This window comes from Python bivittatus, unplaced genomic scaffold (assembly GCF_059951505.1).
Source record: "Python bivittatus isolate LINGU-HERP-01145 unplaced genomic scaffold, Pbiv_v1 ctg000020_np1212, whole genome shotgun sequence".
In the NCBI taxonomy this organism is placed as follows: domain Eukaryota; kingdom Metazoa; phylum Chordata; class Lepidosauria; order Squamata; family Pythonidae; genus Python; species Python bivittatus.
The window spans coordinates 97,945,415-97,965,083 of NW_028277030.1; the positions used below are offsets into that span (position 1 = coordinate 97,945,415).

General features: G+C 38.0%; 1 protein-coding gene across 1 annotated transcript in view; it reads right to left on the bottom strand.

Moving 5' to 3' along the window:
* Positions 1 to 18,989, bottom strand: part of MRPS18A (mitochondrial ribosomal protein S18A) — a 41,379-nt gene extending 22,390 nt beyond the window's left edge. The window contains exons 1-3 of the mRNA XM_088145083.1: positions 18,854 to 18,989; positions 14,948 to 14,979; positions 7,376 to 7,480 (exon numbers count right to left, since the gene is read on the bottom strand). Coding sequence (XP_088001209.1) covers positions 7,376 to 7,480; positions 14,948 to 14,979; positions 18,854 to 18,953 — 237 coding nt within the window. The 5' untranslated portion in view covers positions 18,954 to 18,989. The remainder of the gene's footprint in view (positions 1 to 7,375; positions 7,481 to 14,947; positions 14,980 to 18,853) is intronic.
* Between the last annotated feature and the right edge of the window lie 680 nt (positions 18,990 to 19,669).

A 19,669-nucleotide genomic window follows, 5' to 3' on the forward strand; every position in this document is an offset into this window, starting at 1 on the left:
CAAGATTGTTAAAAGTAAAAGGAATATAAAGTGGGTTTAGCTGATCAAGGCTAAAATAGATATGTTATTATTTCTGGTAACCCTTAATGGACTTTTGCTGACCAGGCCTGAATGACGAGGTTTTAAGGATTTGTTTATATAGATTATGTTTATATAGATAAGAGATGAGATATGGGATGAAAAGATCGTTTGTTATATTTTAAGAGCAGATGATAAGTTGTTAAAATTGTTTATACTTGTGATGAAGGGAGAAGTTATTTCTTTACATATTTCTTTTCTTTCTCTTTGCTATATTCTTATTTTTTCTTTTCTATTTTTCTCTTTGTATTATTTTTTTTTCTCTGCACTTTCTGTTTTTTATTTTTTGTAGTTTGTATTAGTTTTTATCTGTATAACCATAATATTTAATAAAATTATATATATAATTATATAACATATATAAAATCTCTGGGGAAGATGGGCGGCATATAAATTTAATCAATCAGTCAATAAAAAGGAAGTTGTCGGAATGAGGCAGCAGGAGCAAATTTTGGTTGCTTAAAAGCATCTTTCTATAACACACTGAAATTGCTGAATCTATTATATTCCAGCTTATTGTTCTTATGTAGCAGTCACTTGCTAAAGAACAGTACAACATATTTAACATTTTAAATAGAGAGAACAGTAAAAAGGGAAAGGTGCTGTTTCTTCAGCTCCACTGCCACCAGAGAGAGCTCATTTCCAGATTCAATTTGAACCAATATGGGCATTAGCCCATCTATTTCTCACTTCTAATTGTCACTTCAAAACAAAACAATGAGCCTCCAGGACTGCAAGCTGCATTAAACCATATGCTGCTTGTTAACAAAAGCCTCTAATCCAACAACCTAGCATTGCTCTTCATACAGATTTCATATATGCTACCAAGGCAGTGCAGAGATACACAGCTGGGTTTTAGGACAGCAGAGAAACAATCAAGAACACAAAAGGGTTAAAGGAAAAGACTATTCTGGCAGAGATCAGCACTGCCGTCATGTCATGTTCTATGAAATTAACATTGTGTGCTAATGGGCAGCCAAGACTGAAACTACAGCTTTGCTTTAATCACTGGACAGCTCCTGGGAGAGGCTGAACCCAGATTCCCACCCCTGTAATCTGTAGGATCTGATGAAAACAACTTGGATTGAATTAATTTGGAACTCAGAAGCAAAGACTGCAGTTCTGTCTCCATTCTCCACTGCCAAAGTGAGATGACATTTACTCATGGTCAGACTAATCATGTTCCATGCAAGAGAAGAGGAAATAAAGTTTTGCCTTCATCTCAACAGAGTATTTGATTTCTTCTGCTAGGTAAACAAAATCCATCATGAACAATGTATTCTCTGGAAGCAGAAATCTGGCTGGAATTATGGGCAGGACCAATACCCAAGGCCACCTGGATTGCTGACAAGTGCTAATAATTTGACTAAATGACCTTCAGAATTTGTTTATACAACTAGCACACTCTCATCCCATGCCATTATTTTGGGTTGCACAAGATCCGCTGCTTCTTGTAGCTCTCTTTTGGCACTTCTTACCACCTCTACTTCAAATAAAACCACATTAAGAAAAGCCTAAATATAATTAAGTAGCCAGGAAATTATTAAATTTAAAAACTGTAATAAAAAATAAAGCACCCTTTATCTTCCAAACGTACAGAGCTTCTTTTAATTCTTTCAACATCTCCATAAAATCTGCAATGAATTCATGCCAGAGTAAGATTCAACCTGAAGGTTTTCTAATAATCTAATGTCTCCCTGTCTGCTGTTATCTGGAAAAAGGAGGATGAATTGGTAAGTCATTAATTGCAGGACCAAGCAGAGAATGATTTCATTGCCAGGTTCTGAATGGAAAAAATGGCTTAGTCTTGCTTTCAGGAGCTGTTTCAGGTGCCTGTGGGCAGGGTCTCACCTTTCCCAAAGAGGGAAGGAGAAAGCAGCTGAAGTGGAGGCATGCTTGGAATGAAGCTGATGGTATCAGAGAGGGGTTCCAGGGAAGTGGTCTTCCTTGTGCCTGTGTAGACTAGATTAAGCCAGTAAATCACATGTTCCCTGTTCTTGTATTAAAGCACTTTAGTGAGAATGTCCAGTGATGCAACAACTATTACAGCTCAGTATTCTCTAAAAACAAAGTATGTGTTCCATTAAGAAACTGACCAAAATATGGAATACTTATTCAATTTGGGTTCAAGCCTCCAGTGCTAGGTGAACAGTGCCACGGGATACTGTATGCATTATCTCTGAGAAATCCTGGAAAATTGGTAAAGGGCCAGAATATTAAAAAGGAGCAAATGTTGCTCTCATCATGAAATAGTGGGGAAAGATCCAACAAACTACAAACCAGTAAGTCTGATGCCAATACCTGAGAAGATTCTAGAGCACATCATAAAGAATTTATTTTTAAGGACTTGAAAACAATATGGTCTTTAACAGAAGCCAACATGCATTTCACAAAAAAGAGTCTTGCCACACTAATCTCATCTTGTTTGTTGACTGGATAACTTCCTGAATAGATCATAGGAATGGTGTAGATATAATGTATCTTGATTTTAACACTATTCTGAACAAAGTAGCCAATCATATTTTGATTGACAAGCAAATTAATGTGTAAGCTAGATGGCATGATTATTAAATGGATAGCCAGCTGGCTCAAAAGTTGTACTCAAAAGAGTTCTCATTAAACTGGAAAGGAGGGCCACAAGATTCAGTCTTGATACTAATTACTAATAATCCTACATGTTCTGAAGCCTTCTTTCCAAACTGAAGTTGAAGCATTTCATAGCAGCATTATTTGACCTCTTTGGGTCTTCCTCTACTCTCTTAATGAGGATAGCAAAGCAAGTCACTTAAGGATGCTTCCAATCAGTTTCAGCACTATAGTTTACGGTGTTATTAAAGAAACAAGATACTTCTCTTTTCTTATATTATTTTTACATATCAATGGATGGCTAATACAACAAATAGACTAGAGTGCGGCGTTTAGAAATGGGAGGTCACAACATTCATTAGACACCCTTGGCAAGTTACTACTCAAACTATCCAGCCTTTTATATCTGCTGCAAGAGTAAGCTGAAACCACAGTAGAATTACATACTCAAACAATGAAAGTAGGAGAAAAAAACTAATAGAAAAAAGTTAGCCAATATTGTACAGGATTTTCAGATGTCTTGTTTTAAGAGAACAGCACTTAGCAGCATAATGTCATGAAAAAGAATGGCTTCCCTTAGGACAGATACTTCTAGTTAAGTTTCTGTCTCATAATCTGTCAACTGTTGTGGGAGGTAAAGAATTTATTTGAAAAAAAAATGGCCTATAAAATCAAGGCATCTGATTTTATAGTAATGCCTTAGTTTTACAACTGCTTTGAAATAACTATCCATTTAATATTTGTTCAAGATTATTAGGTTATATAACAGGATCAGAAGACACCAATTTATTTTATATAATCAACATTATGAGTTTATTATTCCAGTTCCTAAAATTCTTCAACTAACATCAGTCCGAGAGATTGTTTAATGTGTTTAGATGGAACACTTGTTGTTGTTTAGTCGTTAAGTCGTGTCCGACTCTTCGTGACCCCATGAACCATATTGCGCCAGGCCTTCCTGTCCTTCACTGCCTCCCTGAGTTTGCTCAGTTTCATGCTCATTGCTTCAGTGATGCTATCTAACCATCTCATCCTCTGCCGTCCTCTTCTCCTTCTGCCTTCAATCTTTCCCAGCATCAGGGTCTTCTCCAAAGAGATCTCTCTTCGCATTAGGTGGCCAAAATATCTGAGCTTGAGCTTCATTATCGATCCTTCCAATGAGCAATCAGGGTTGATTTCCTTTAAGATTGACTGGTTTGACCTCCTAGCAGTCCAGGGGACTCTCAAGAGTCTTCTCCAGCACCACAGTTCAAAGGCATCAATTCTTCGGCGCTCGGCCTTTTTATGGTCCAGCTCTCACAGCCATACATTACTACTGGAAAAACCATAGCTTTGACTATGCGGATCTTTGTCGGCAAGGTGACGTCTCTGCTTTTTAATATGCTATCTAGGCTTGCCATAGCTTTCCTCCCAAGGAGCAAGCGTCTTTTAATTTCATGGCTGCAGTCTCCGTCTGCGGTGATCTTGGAGCCCAAATAAATGAAGTCTGTTACTGCTTCCATTTCTACCCCTTCTATTTGCCAGGAATTGATGGGTCCAGATGCCATGATCTTAGTTTTTTTAATGTTGAGTTTCAAGCCAGCTTTTGCACTCTCCTCTTTCACCCTCATCAAGAGGCTCTTTAGTTCTTCTTCACTTTCTGCCATTAGGGTGGTATCGTCCGCATATCTGAGGTTGTTGATGATTCTCCCTGCAATCTTAATTCCGGCTTGTGATTCTTCCAGCCTGGCATTTCTCATGATGTACTCTGCATATAGGTTAAATAAGCAGGGTGACAGTATACAGCCTTGTCGTACACCTTTCCCTATTTTGAACCAATCGGTTGTTCCATGACCGGTTCTAACTGTTGCTTCTTGGCCCGCATACAGATTTCTCAGGAGACAGGTAAGGTGGTCTGGTATTCCCATCTTTTTAAGAATTTGCCACAGTTTGTTGTGATCCACACAATCAAAGGCTTTTGCATAGTCAATGAAGATGGAACACAGTACCCTTTAATTGTGTAATTCTGGCAATTCTTGCTATTACACACTTCATTAAATCACAAGTACTCAGTATCCTCACTTGTCTATGTGATGGTTCTTAATACTGCATGGCTTTAAACAGTGTACATAACAATCCTAACAACTATGAAAGTAAATAGCAGTGACAACATTGTAAATAACAATCCCCACTCCTGGGATTGCAAAGATGTTTGCAATGTCATCTTTTTTTCTTTGCCACAGTTCTGACAAAGAAATTGGTGCAAAGCTGCTACTTGCAACAGAAAGGGGCTTAGATTCCTCCTTCCCACCATATCACATTTCCAACCAGGTACCTCTCACAACTTGTGTCCACAGCTTTTGAATGCAGATGTAATTGGGTCATATGTCTATTTTCATGTGTAATTTAGTCTCAGCAGTTTACATGTGGCATATCATCATTGCTTTCAGAACATCTGGTATTTGTCTGATTTTTTCCATTACTATCACACAATTCAAATAGTTTTTTTAAAGTTATTGAAATAGTATTTAAGCAAACCCTCTTGATGTACAAGTGACCTGGACATGCAAAGTAATTCCATGTCTCAAGTATTTCTTTATTTGTATTTATTTGTATTTATTTGAAAGCTCATGCACAAGATTGTCACTCCTTATTTAAAGTTCAGTTCAACTACTTATTTGTCTTATTTTCTTTCTTTCAGTTGTAGGACTGCCACTTCAGAAGTTACTTCTTTTCCTCTAGATGCATTTGTATCAGTGGCCTATTAATCCCACTGATATTAACTAATACTGTAGCTTTGGTTTCCTCCTCTTTAATGGTACATTGTTGTCTGGTTTCCTTTCTTTGTATGGTTTTTGCCATTCTATCTATTCTAGGCTTGGAATAACCTTTGTGAAAGTAACTACTGAGTGTTTACATCTTATTTCTTACACTAGCAATTAAAGAACTGTTTCAATAGCTTCAATGGCTCAGATATCACTATTCACATTCCTTTTAAAACCTTAATTTCTCCATTCTTTTTCCCTTTCTTCTTCATTGCTCTTCTGAAATTATTTCACATATTAGGTAGGAAAAATGCAGAGCCAAGCTTTTAGATCCATTTAATGTGCAGAAGGATGCAAAGCCACCTCTGGGTGGGGTCTTTCTATCCTGCATTGGACCTTAATTATCTATGTGGTGTTTGCAGGGGTGGGGTAAGGAAGGGGGAGGCAACTGCTTTCCTTCCAGATGGGCCATAATATTTCACTAAACAGAAAGAGATAGTCTTGTAGGAAATGTTTTCTGCCCACAATCATTCAAAAATTCAGGATTTCAGAATTACTGAGCATAGCGTGACCAGAGTGTGTAATCCTTTGAAGTCAGATTTTATTTTGCAGTCTGAAGTTTTGTCCAGCCTCCCAGTTTGCTATGTTTTTTTAAGTGAAATGTAGCTGGGGGGACAGATGTTGCTAAAGTTGGTTGTGGCAGCCACACAATTTATTATAAATATGAGGGATCCCTGATATATGTTTGTATGAAGTTAAAAGCAGGGCTGCAAATTCTCTTTTCTCCTACTTCATAGGCATAACCTATCTTCTTCTGGAGCAGGACCTGATGTTAGGGCAGCTTGATGTGTGGTTGCTCAGCAGTTATGTTTCCCCATGCACTGTAAAGAGTTGTATTGCAAAATATCCAAATCTCTTCTATGATACTGAGGCTGCAGAGCCCTAGGATGGATTGTAAGCTAGATGAAATGGCACTGCATAGCTGAACAAAATATTTTTCAGATTTATATTCAGCCTTCCTTACCCAATGGTGCTAAAACTATTTAGTAACTTTCCTTGAGCTGCCTTTTAATTAACCAGAAACACAGCTGTCTAGTCTGGAGTAAGTATCAATTTGTTTTTCTTCATCCAGGCTGTGATTAATTTTGGTCTTGAACAGTTTTTGGTATTTTACTCTTGAGAATTTTAGCTACAGCTGAAAGATATTGTTTAGATCCAAGGTTTACCCACTGAAAAATAAAAGGGGAGATCTATAATACTAATTTCTCCTATTTATCTTGAAAAACATATTGCCCACTCACCAGAAATTGCTAGAAATAGTAGACCTCTGATACTAATCAGGACTTCTTTTTCTTAAATGTGCAACAGACACAAAACTAACAATTTCATGAATTAACTTGCAGTTCTAAGAGTGCTTGTTCAGTATGAAATGCAAATTATGCAAAAGTTATATTATATTCAACAACATAGCTGGTCAACAATGTGAAAATAAACTGAGCTCCAAAAACCCATAGATTCTAGTGCTACTGTGTACGGAATGTTCACCAATGTCCCCAAAATGAAATAAACGACTGTTAATCCCTAGTCTTTCTAGGTAGAATTGGGATAGACTTCAGCCTTAAGACCCTGGAAATCTACTGTTATTTAGCTTAACTACATAACTAACTTTAGAAATTTCCTAGATTCCTATCCTAGAATATGGAACCCTTTTCCTGCCACATCATTTGAAGTTGTCAGATTTATGAAAAAGATCATTTTGCCAAGCAGCAAACATATATAGAGATGTAACTTACTTGTACATGTTTATGTGTGTACATTATAGTTAGATGTATCTTAGTTTTGTGCATACTACATGTACACATTATCACATCCTTTACTGCAATTCTTCCTCTCTGAAAGATTCCTGCCGTCTGCCATGATTATATAAGAGTTGGCATATTTTAGAAAATATTAGAATAAAAACTCACCATATAATCGTACTTATGTTTCAAGTTCCAGCGACAAATAGGACAGTTACCAGAAGGATTTGGAGGAGCTGGGTGTTCCACATCTTCTATAATTTTGCCTTCAATCTAAGATATTAAGAACAAATTGACAAGGAAAATTTCAAGCCTAAATTTCAAAAATGCATTTTAACTACTGCTTGATTTCCAACATTAATTTATTCAGCACATACAACTTAAATACATCAAACTACAGAAAATGATAATCAAACTTAGCTGCTACCAGCTTAGAATATCTCAGAGAATCAATTTGAAAACAGAAAGAAAAAAAATACTTTGAATTTTAAGCACTTTGCAAGTACCACCAAGTTCTGGAACAAATTCAGCATATTTATCTAATAATCCCTCGTAAAAGCAATAGAACCCACAGTCCTACCTAACCAAAATCAGGAAAGTAAAAAGGCATTTGTTAAGATTATCACTTTGGAGACAACAGCACTCACAATCTCTAGAAGCTCAAAGATGGATGTTTTCTCATAACTGCATCTCTAATGACCAGGATGACTTCTGCAGTATATTTCCTGAAGCCACTCCAAACTTAGCTTTAAAGCATCTAAAGTTATAGGATTTCATAAGATTTTCTTTGAGAAAGTATTTCAACAAAAAGCTTATTTGCCAAAAGGCATTTTCTGTCAACTAGCTTTTGTATTCCTGTTCTAAAAGAAGGTCTGAGGACATATTTGAAAATGTGACAAATTATCATGGGCATCATCATAAAATATTTGAGTTGGAAATCTGCTTGCTGTAAAAGATATGTAGTCAATTTCTTGGGAAGATTAAAAGGCAGAAGCTGGGTTTAAGATCCAAATGCTAAAGCCCATACTTGACTTGGTGTAGCACAACAAAAATACATCCACTTTCTAGGGAACAAAAGAGATTCACACAAAAACACACCTCTCCACTAAAACACATAGACATTCAGACTATTCTTCCCAAACCACATTAAAAAATAAAGCAACTTCACTGCAAATAAAACTTACAGGCAACTTTCCACCCAAACAAAAACAATACAAGATTGTGCAGCTTACATGCAACAAATATACCAGGTAGCATACTTCAAATCCAATCAGCAACCACTGAAAAGTCTTTTAAAATATATTCCTTTTACAACCTTTTCCTCAAATAAGAGAGTTTTAATTTTCCATGCTTTTGGCCTCCTGAATCACTGAACTGGAGGTCTTCTAGTCCAAATTCTGGTCAGCAGAAGAGTTTTGCAACTGTAGCAGGCATGCCTAGCCTCTGCTTACTACTTTGAGAAAGAGAGCTCCTGAGGCAGCTTACTCTTCTGCCAAACAGCATGTTCCATTAGGAAGCATCTTCTGATGCATGTACAATGCCTACTGGCACCAAAAATTTGAGACACCCACCTTGGTGCTACCAGGCTCCCTGCCCTACCCAACTTTTTTTTTTTTAATTTATTTATTTTATTTCAATTTTCTTTTAATAGAAACTAACTAGACACAAAGCACCAGAACGTTGTATTTATTTAGAACAACAAAGATCCCATTGGGATAGTAGACAGCAACTTAAGGAACTTGATCACCTTCTGGTAAACTGATATTTTGTGACTGGCTATTTTCACCATGGTAGTCATTTCATGAATGCCCTCATCATATTCTTGCAAAATGTCAAATGTGCCATCTGAACTTAAAAGATCATCTGCCCGCATCCTAATGTTTAATTAAAACCTGCTTCTCTGCTTTTATGGTCTATTCCTACCCTCTGGATAACAGTGAATATGTTTGTTCTATCTTCAGTCCAGTAAATATTGTGCCTTGTTTCTAAAAATAAAACTGATCTTCTAAAGAGCTTTTAATATTTCCCTTTTGTTCTTGACCTTTTTTGTGCCAGCAAACCAGTCTTGGCACTATTTAGCTCTGCTTTTAAAACACAAGGGACACAGTTGTAGGACTAGTCTCAAATCCACTCTTACGTAGACAGGGCCCCCATCTTGAAATGATTTACTCACAAGGTGAGGAAAGAAAAGAACTGATTTTTGGGGGGATGTTAAAACTTGTACCTCTTTAAGTATGTAAAATGAGTTATTAGTTTAGGCCTCAGATTGATTTAGTGTGGTTATTAATACACAAGAACCATATTCAAATGAATGTTAGTGTCACCTGGTTCAAAAAATTATATACAAAAGGCTTCATTACACAACTCCATATGTAGTATAAGTTACTTTGGAAAGGTCCTGAAAATCAAAGCTTATGTCCATGCCTTCACCACAAGTATTTTCACAAAGCCATACTAAGTGCTAGATGGGGAGGCAAATGTACCTTTCTCACAAGGTTTTGGCTTTGTTTTTCAACATAACATTTATGATGCTAAGGAGAAAAGTAAACTGTCCAGGAAAACATTTTCAGATTGCACTTATAAACCAGGTGAAAAATAAAACCAAACAAGTGATCTCATTTACAAAGCATATTTAATTTCATCTGTACTATGTTCTTAACATCACAGAGTATTATTTTTCTTGTGAGTACATTCAAAGCACAGATGGGAATTTTCAGTGAACCATCTCTACACTATATCATTCCTGAAGAGACAAAGAAAATGTCACTATTTCATACTAGAGAGCAATGATATATTTTTGTAGTCTTGTGAGTATTCACAACAACAAAAAAAGATATCTTAGAGGAAAAAAACATTCTGTTCTTCATATCCAAAGTATTTTGCCTTGCCATCTTCCAAGCATCCTTTGTGATAAGAGACCTTTGCTTCTCAAGAAAAAAAAAAAGTTCAGTGTCATAATAGTGCATTTGTAGCACTTCAAGCTCTCTATACCTACATCCTCCCTGTATCCCAGTATGGTATCAATATAGGAAACAGTATTAGTATTACCTGAAGATTCCGTGCTTGAAGCTTCCAGAAAAGTTCTGGAATTCTCACTAGTTTCTCCACATCTGCATTATCATAAGCCCCATTTTCCGTTATTCTTCCCATACTTATTTGTTTCAGGAATGTTTCTGGTGTCATGAATGTAGCTGGAGTTACTCAGGTACTTGACAGAGCAAGTCTAGCTAAGACTTTTTACTGCATACCAGAATGAATATTGAATTAAACTAATGGAAAAGATGCAAGACCTGAGCTTCTCTTTTTCCAAAGACATCTGCCTAGTTGAAGTATTTGAAAGGAAAGGCTGGTGAGCTCCCATTCTGTGAGGTGATGACTGATGGGTGGACTGAGCCTCTGCAGTCCACAGGCCTTGCTCCAGGGCAGCTGAAGGTGATGTCATTATTATTAACATGTGGTCTATGAGTCTGAAATAATTTCATTCCCTGCAGGCTCCCAGCTGCATGGGTACAATTTCAGAAACCTCCTATGTGAGGGTGGAAGGGAAAGGAGAATGGAATGAAGACGAATAATGGAGTCTTTCCTTCCCACTTGCACTTACTGTACCTGCAGGTCCTTGAGTTGTCAGGCTCATGTAAGTCCACACAGTAATTGTATCTGAAGCACTCTGATAAACTAATTCATTATCTTTTATTACACAAGCCCTCTTTGAATTGGTCAGTTAACCCTTTTTTATTCCAGCTGACATCTTTAGCTAGCAAAAGAAACTATATTGAATTCTCTCATACTGATTGCTTATCCTATCAAAAACAGTGAATTTTGCAGTTCGCTGTCACCTGCGTAACGGAATCCTTGAAATGAGTTCTCAGATGTGCCATTAGTGCCCAAATGGCATGGTTGTCCAAATCAGGGCTAGCCTGAATCAGAAAGGGTGTTGCCCACTTAGCAGCAACTTCAATTGTTAATTTTATCAAGAATCCTATACAGGCCTGACACTTCCTATGAGCACCATGGCGAGCTGAAGTCTTACTAGCTTGCTGGCTAGTAAGACAGATTTTGCAAGGGAAATCGTGGCTGGATGTTGGATCCGGACCAGCGCAATCTCTCTGGATCAAAGGAGAGATTGCTGAAATCATCCATGTGACTCTGGACAGCCACTATTCATGAGTAGACCGTGGAAACTCATTTTATGGTCAGCTTATCAATGGAGTGGCTGGGAGTCGGGATTACATCAAGCTCACACTTGCAAAGCAGCCTTATGGACACTAAGCTCGACAGAGCCTTATATCTTAATCACTTTTTTAAATTAATTTTTTATGTGTTGTATTTTGGAGAGATTAAGACCCTCGGACTGGCAAGGCTTTACTGTATTCATCGGGTGAGTCTCTGCCTCCTTAAAAGACAATGCTGTAAATTGGATCTTAAATGTTTTGAAAATATATAATTTTGTGGGGACTATGCAGCAAAAAGGTGCTTAGTATATGGATTTTGTAAAGTTAATAATGGATTAAGGGGCCAGAGAAATTTGGAATTATAGTTTAGAATTTATCAGAAGATATCTTCTCATGGGAAAATGGTGATTGCTTTTATTTCTTTATGATAAGGAGACTCTGAAGGTTGGACATTACAGGGAGCCAGAGGATAAAGAAAATGGAGCAGAAATCCCTAGTGCAAACTTTTAAATACCTCTCAACCAAGTTACTGGATAGAATGGATCAATTGCTTGAGAAACTGAACAGAATGTGCTTTAATGAAGTTGTAAAACAAGAACAAGTTGTAATGGATGTTTATGAAATTAATTTGAAGGAGGACTTAAATGTAATGCAAATGGATCCAATGGATGATTTATCCCCTAAAGGAGATGAACAGATATCAAACCAGGAAATTGATCTGGATAATTTTTTTCTTCTGGATATACAAATATACAAAAGAACTCTGCTAAGGTTTGGAAAGACTTTTTTAGAAGTGACAAACAAAAGGATAAACTTTATCTAACGGACACGCAAAAGAAATCTGTTAAAGTTCTGAAGGATTTTTGTTTGGATACAGAGATTGTCAGCAAATTACCTCTGGAACTTTTTTTGAAGGGATTAAAGAATAATTTTAAAAATTCAGGGAAGGTTTATAAGGTTGGGTTGTTTGAACAGGGCTAAAAGAGGAAAATAGTTATATCTGGCTGCCCTTACTAGACTTTTGCTGACAAAGAATGATTGACGAAGCATTTGGATTTTGTTTTTTTGTTACTTAAGAGATATGTTATGGGGAGAACAGAGATTATTTTTTAATTTAAAGATGGTGATAAGCTATTAAAATTGTTTTTACCTGCTGGGATGAGGGGGGAAGTTATTTTTTCTTCTTTTTCTCCCCTCCTTTTCTTTTCTACACTCTCCCCCCCTTTTCTGTTTTTCTGTATTTTTTGTAGTTTGTATTGACTTTTATTCTTTTGATGTATAATTCTTAATAAAATTATTTTTTAAAAAAAGAATCCTATACAGGCTTGATCAGTGGGGAAGTCTAGCGGTCTTAGGGAAATATATAGTTCACTTTGAGGGAGGAAAGTACTAAATGTGCTTGGATTTCCAGGGGCAACTGCAGGCTATGGTCAAAAAAAAAATCAAGATAGTGTATAGATAAAAACAGGTAGACCTTCAACTGCACCAGTGTGGCTGCCGCATTGACTTTTTTGACTATGCTCGGTTGACACTCCTGTTGCATTCCCATCCTATTTATTTTGCAAGAAAGCCAGCTCCTGGTGCTGGACTACTGCTGGATTTGTATCCCTGCTGTGGAGTCCTTGGTGCTCTCTGAGCTTGGTTGTTTGCTTGCAGACCTGACTAGGTAACATCATAAGTGCTAGTGAGTGTGGGGTTTGCTGTTTATATTCAGTAGCCTGCCCTGCCAGTGTTGGTGGGGGTGTGGTTTTCTCCTTGATAGTTTCTTGATTATGGTATTGTTTCTGCTTGGTTGTTTAGTGTTAATCCCTGCTTATCTGGTTTACTTAAGATGTTTTGGAGGGCTTTAGTTAGTTTGTGTGCTATGGTGATGGTGTGGTTGTAATAGTCTGTTGGTTGTTTCTGAGATGTTTTTGATGTGTGGTAGTGTTATCCTTTTCATAGCTTGTGTTAGTTGTGCTGTAGTTGGTTGAGTGGTCAGGCACTTTTTGATAAAGTTGTGTATTAATTTTGTTGGAAGATGTTGTATAGGTGGTCTGTTTCCTTTTTCTGGTGTTCTGGGTTGCTGCAGTGTGTTTGCACTCGTCTGAATAATGTTCTTACACAGTTCCTCTTGTTGTTACTTTGGTAATGGAGCACTTGGTTAGTGTAAGTGGTTTTTCGATAGATTGGCGTTTCTAATTTGCTGTCATTTCCTCTGCTAGTGAAGATATCCAGTAAGGGTAGTTGTTTTCTTCTTCCCTTGTGAATTTTATTCCTTTGAAGATGGACAACATCTTCAAAGGATTAACATCTTCATGTTATATTAGGTTGAAAGAGAATAACTGGCCCAAAGTCAGGCTTGAGCCTGGGTCTTGTGGCCCTGGTCTAATACTTAAACCGCTACACAACACTGGCTCTCATGTGCCTTTCTGTACTTTAAAAACAGGATTTTAACAAATAATTACTTACAATAGATTAACAACTTAGTATACTTAAGTCTGAACATCGAACAATTAGAACTTTTCTTTCAGATAAAAAATTTCAAATATGAATGAGCTAATACAGGAATGTGAGTGAAAATAATTTATGGAAACTTAGGCACTAAAATCAGGACAAGAACTTATAGCAAAAGTAGAAGCAGAGTTGAACAGCAGGTGACAATAGAGGAGGAACTGGAATATAAAAGACTAAGAAATGAGGCCCAAACATTAGTTTGTTATTACTTAAGGTTGCTATTTAGGCCTTCTACCACATGACTTTTATTTTCAGAAGATTAAGCCAAATGACACTATCATACTCTGTGTCTGTTGCCTCGTGTATTTCTTAGGATCAGGATCCTATGTCATTATTCATAGTAAACTGAAAAATATTTTTTAACCAAGAGGTGGCAACTCCTATCCAACTTTCAAAAGCTAAGCAAAGTTGGACATTGTTAATATTTGGATGGGAAACCATAAGAAATCCCCAGGGCTATAAGTTAGATCAGGGAGTTGAAAAATATCCCAGAAAAAGGCAATAACAAACTAACTACTCTATACTGTAATAAGCTACATGGACAAGTCTATGAAATTTCTTGGAGTTGGACTTGACTCAAGGGAGTCTTTACTTTTACCTTAATTATGTTTTAAAATTTAACTGTTACCTTTTTTTTTAAGACAACAAACTAGAAAAAATAATCCCTGCTCCAATTCTAATTCTATCAATGAATGAAGGAATTCTAAAAGGCTCTTTTCATATTATTTCATAGTTCTTTCCTGTGCAATGAGATCAGCAGCTGCAGCAATTTCATACTGTTTCGATAGTTTTAAAGAGGGCCCTGGAAGTTCATAGTCCTGTTCCAGACCTGCAGGCATCCCTTCCCTCTAAGAAATCTTAGTTTCTACTGAAGCAGCAAGGGATTACGATAGCGAGTTCTGCGAAAATATTCAGAAGAACAATACGAAGAGTTAGGTAGCTTTTCTTCAGAACTGTATCCAAACACAAGAGATTTAAATGACTGCTTATTTGTTGAAGGTTACTCTTCACTTCTATTTTTCAGTAGAAAGCTGATGGCTTATAAAAGTGAATATCTGCATGGTGTACTTACCATTGTGGTGTTCCCTTCAGTAGTTTCTATAACTGCAAACACAAAGAAGAGAAGAGAATGTCAGATACATTTAAATCCAGTGATGGCCCGTTTTGTTCAGTAAAGAAACTGCAGTCATGAAGAGCACTTTTACAATTGGTGTGATGTAGTAATAAATATAGCATGAGAATGGAAACAAAGATATTTGAGGAAGGGAATACGAAACCCAATACTTAATACCTTTCCTCCAAATATTTTCTCTAATATTACTTCACAAGAGATGGAAAAAGGGCAGTTAAAATAAATTTAGTTTACATGAAAGGGAAAAATCTGTCATGCTTTCCAGATTACTGAAACACTATATGCATAGTAATCATCAGCAATAACTATTTGAGAGTAACCTGAACCTCTTAGCCTACCAAGTATCTTCAGGCTGAAAAAATTAGCTACCATGTAATCTTCTAAATGTCCTGCCATTCTGGGGAATGTGGAGATGATCCTCTACTGAGTGGAGCAACATGATATTCTGGGGAACTAAAACAAGCTGAAAGGTGACTATGGCACAAGTGATGGAAGATTCATCACAGTGTGCAGACTCTTGTTAAAGCTTCTTATCATATCTTCTCAATGGCTATGGTTATCTTCTTTGCTGACATTTCAGCATATTCCACAGAACACTTCGTAATGGTTCAGCACTTTTCATACTATAAATGATTTTGTTTTATGATACATATTTACAAACAGTGAAAATAAAATTACTCATAGCCACATAATTTGGAAATGACCATTTAATCAGCCCACAAAAGTGGGAAAATCTTTATTTTGTCCTAGTCAATGGATGAATTTCAAACTCTGAAGCCCAATACATGAAAAAGCTGTGGGGTCAAGTATAATCCTTTTTGTGCGTGCTTTGTTTTGCTCTTGTCTGATAACATCAAACACCCAGATGTTAACACTGAGTGTATGTTCCTATCTCCTTTAGAAAAGGCAACAGCTCAATTTCAAGAATGTTTCTTTGGAAAATTTCATCCTCTGGCCCAACTGCTGGTGGTTACCTCCTTGTCTGTTTCATGGTTGGAATGAATTAAAGATAATACTCTCTGGAGCAAAAGGAAGCAGAGAATCTTCTTTTGTATTCAATGCTATCCTTAGATGCTGATGGCAGGGATTTCTTCTTGTCCTTGTTTTCAGCTAGGATGGGATCAATCATTTCCCCAAACAGATTCTTTCCTCCATAGGTTTTGTCTACAAGGCTGGTTCTGTACTGTTTGTTTCCCAGTGTTTGAGCCATAGTCTGTATCATACTACTATCCAGAGAGTCCTTGGTGCTCTCTGAGCTTGGCTGTTTGCTTGCAGATGTTTCACTACCCAACTAGGTAACATCATCAGTGCTAGTGGGTGTGGGGTTTTCTCCCTGTTTAAATACAGTAGCTTGCCCTGCAAGTGTTGGTGGGGGTGTGGTTTTCTCCTTGGTAGTTCCTTGATTAGGGTACTGTTTTCTGCTTGTTCATCTAGTGTTAATCCCTGCTTATCTGGTGTTGGCTGCTGGAGGGGATATGTTTTGCTCTTTTTTGTTTCCTTCTTAGCTTTTTTATTGCCTCTTTTGAATGGTGCCCACTTGGTTATATGGAAGTGAGAGGGTGTTATGTTGGGGAAACACACATATTGACTACAGTGGAAATGGAGTACTTAAGAAGTGTTGTGATAAAAGAAGAGATTGGGTAGAAAATGGTACTGAAATGAGTCCATTGAGATGGTTTTGGTCATATAAAGAGGATGAATGAAATTGAATGGCTGTGATGGACTGGAATGGAGGAAGGGGGGTGAAAACGGTGCTCTTGTCTCCAGAGCAACGCTCTGGAGATAAGCGGAGGAAGCTGGCGCATCCCTAAATATTCCAGAAGATAGTGAATAGCTGTGCCTGGGAACTAGTGGTCAGTCTGAGAAGATTTCTGTAAACAGGTGCTGGCTAATAAACCTTGCTGATTGAACCTGCATGGTCTCCAGGAGTTCTTTGGGCTAGGCCTGACAATGGCAAAACAAATGCATGAAAATTAAATGGGTTGAGAAAAAGTGGGAGACTGGGCAAATTATTGCTAAACAGAGTTGATGAGATCCTCGATCAAAACAACACAATAAAAATAGGGAGAAAGAATAAAACAGAACATATGAAACATATGTGGACATGACAGAAGCAAAGATGGCTCAATTAAATATAAAGATATGGATAAGCATAGAGAATCGTGTTGTGTGATTTATATTTCTTTCCTTTTTTATTTTTTCTACTCCAAAGGAACGTTGGAAATAAATTATGTAAAGGGACCTAAGACTGTCTGTCTGGTAGCAAGGTAACTCTCTGAAATCAAAGTGGAATGGACCAAATGTGATATGGGAGAAGCTGGCTTGAGAAAGAAAGAATTTGAAAATGTATCATATCTCATCAGCTATGGAGCAAAATCAATCAATCAATCAATCCCTCAATGCATTCATTTGGGAGAGGCAAATTAAAAAAAAAAACCCTAGAGTAGTCAATATTATTGAGAATGCAGAGAATTCTTGCACAGATTACAGACCTACTGTATCCTTACACAGAAAAATTAGAGTTGTCCAGTGCAACATGATAACATTGTGGAAAAAAAGTGAAACACACAGAACAGTGGTATTTCCCCCCTAAAAAGCTTAATAGAAAGAAATGAAAAATATTCAACCAATAGAAAATATGTGGGGCAAGAAAATGGGAAGAGCAAAGCCTTACACTGACGTAGACCACTAGCATATTTAACCCAGCATAAGGTCTCTCAATGGCAGCAGTTCCCTGATTTCCAATAAATGTTTTTCCAGCCTTAATCCGGAGATGCAGGGATTAACCTTGCATAAATAAAGCATATGGTCTACTACTAAATGATCTCCTGTCCCTTAAGAAAATCCTGAACAAAAAATTGGGAAACTTGAGGATCTGTCAGAATTCTAACTGATCATCTAGACCAGTGTTTCTTAAACTTTTTTCTCTCAGAATCCCTTCCAACTTTTAAAAATTATGGAGGACCCCAAAAGACCTTTGTTTGTATGGATTATATTTACTGACATTTACTGTATTAAAAACTAAAATTGATGCATTTGCTGCCACTACCACTTCTCACGACTATCTGATGGGATTTTAATATTGTATTATTTTACAACATTGGTTGGCAAATAATTTTGATTTCTGGGACCCCTGAGAGGATCTTGGGGGACTCCCAGGGATCCTAGGACCACACTTGAAGAAACACTGATCTAGGCACTTGATACTATTTTGAGACTGCTAATTCCACATTCTTACTATAGCAGCTTTCCCCAGCCTAGATACACTGGCCTTTCTTCCTTACAACATGCATCCACGAAGGCCAATCCAATGCACCGTCCCTGCATTATCTGCATCTACATTTCCACCTGAACTCTCTCTCCCCCCCCCCCCCCCCCATACTTCCAGGCTACATCTCAGTGAATTTACTACAACAGAATGAACTCTCCGAAAATTCATACCCTGGAGGAGGAGGGGAGAAAGAAACAAGGAAGAGGTGGAGGATACCTCATACCCATCCACGTTTAGAAAACGGATTTTATAGACTTAGGTACTTGATAATGTGGGGTCTGGTCTCGCCTCTCTACCTTGCACTGCGCCGTGTATCCTAGGGATTACGAGCTCGTAAGCCGACCCCCACCCACCCCCGGACTCGCTAAATCCCGATCTGGGCGGAAAACGGTAAAAATTGCACAGAAACGGCGCTTCTCTTCAGCGGCCGCCAGACATCGCCCTGGAGGAAGGTGCCCCAGATGCTCGGGCTGTTTGCGGAAGATGCTCAACGACTCTCTTCTTGGCCAGCGCTTCTTCCCTGGGCCCCGGCCGTTCCTTCTGAAGCATCACGGAAAGGAAACATCGGCACTCACCCTGCCGGAGTCCGCGAAACGGAGTCCGGGTCCAGGCGCTCCCCAAGAAGCGAGGCAGACGCACCGTAAAGCGAGAGAGCAGCCCCAAGGGAGCCGCCATCTTAGAAGTTTACGGCGCTTCCGCTTCCGCTTCCAGAGTCCCGCGACTGGGGCTGGACGGTCTCCGACTCCGCCCCCGGAGTCTCCTGGGGCGGGGAAGGATTGATGGTGGCGCGGCCTGAAGCGACGGGAAGCCAGCCCTGGGGTTTCGAAGTACCTTTGGAAGCTTAGCCTTTCCCACTAGCCAAAAAAACTGCAAAGCAGGATCTCATCCACGAAATAAATTCTCTCTAACGATGTGCCACGAAGACGTGGGTTAAAGAGTCAGGCTGTTACCCGCTATCTTGAAGTCTCCTTTGCTGCCAGTATTGGGAGGCTGAATTGCCTGTTTTTCGCTTTGCACGTGGATTTGTTTTGTAAATATGAGTGCCAGGTTAAGCACTGAGATGCTGCTGTTTGTTAAGCGTCAACGATTTTAGTTCTTACGCTACTGATTTTGTGTTCTGTAACAATTTTGTGGGATAGGAAAAGCAACGGTTACCAGATACCTGGACAGGCAAAGGAGGACAGACTTTCTTGGAATCCATCACAAAAACTGCAAAAGAAAAAAAAAAAGTACTTAGTCCTTACATGTATGTGAAATTACTTTTTCCAGCATCAGAAAGATTGGTTTTTCAATTGTAATATTTTTCCAACAAAACTTTACAGTATTTTCAAGAACGCACTAGTGATAATACAGAATCAACGATGCACTTTCCAAGTTTCACCATAGTAATG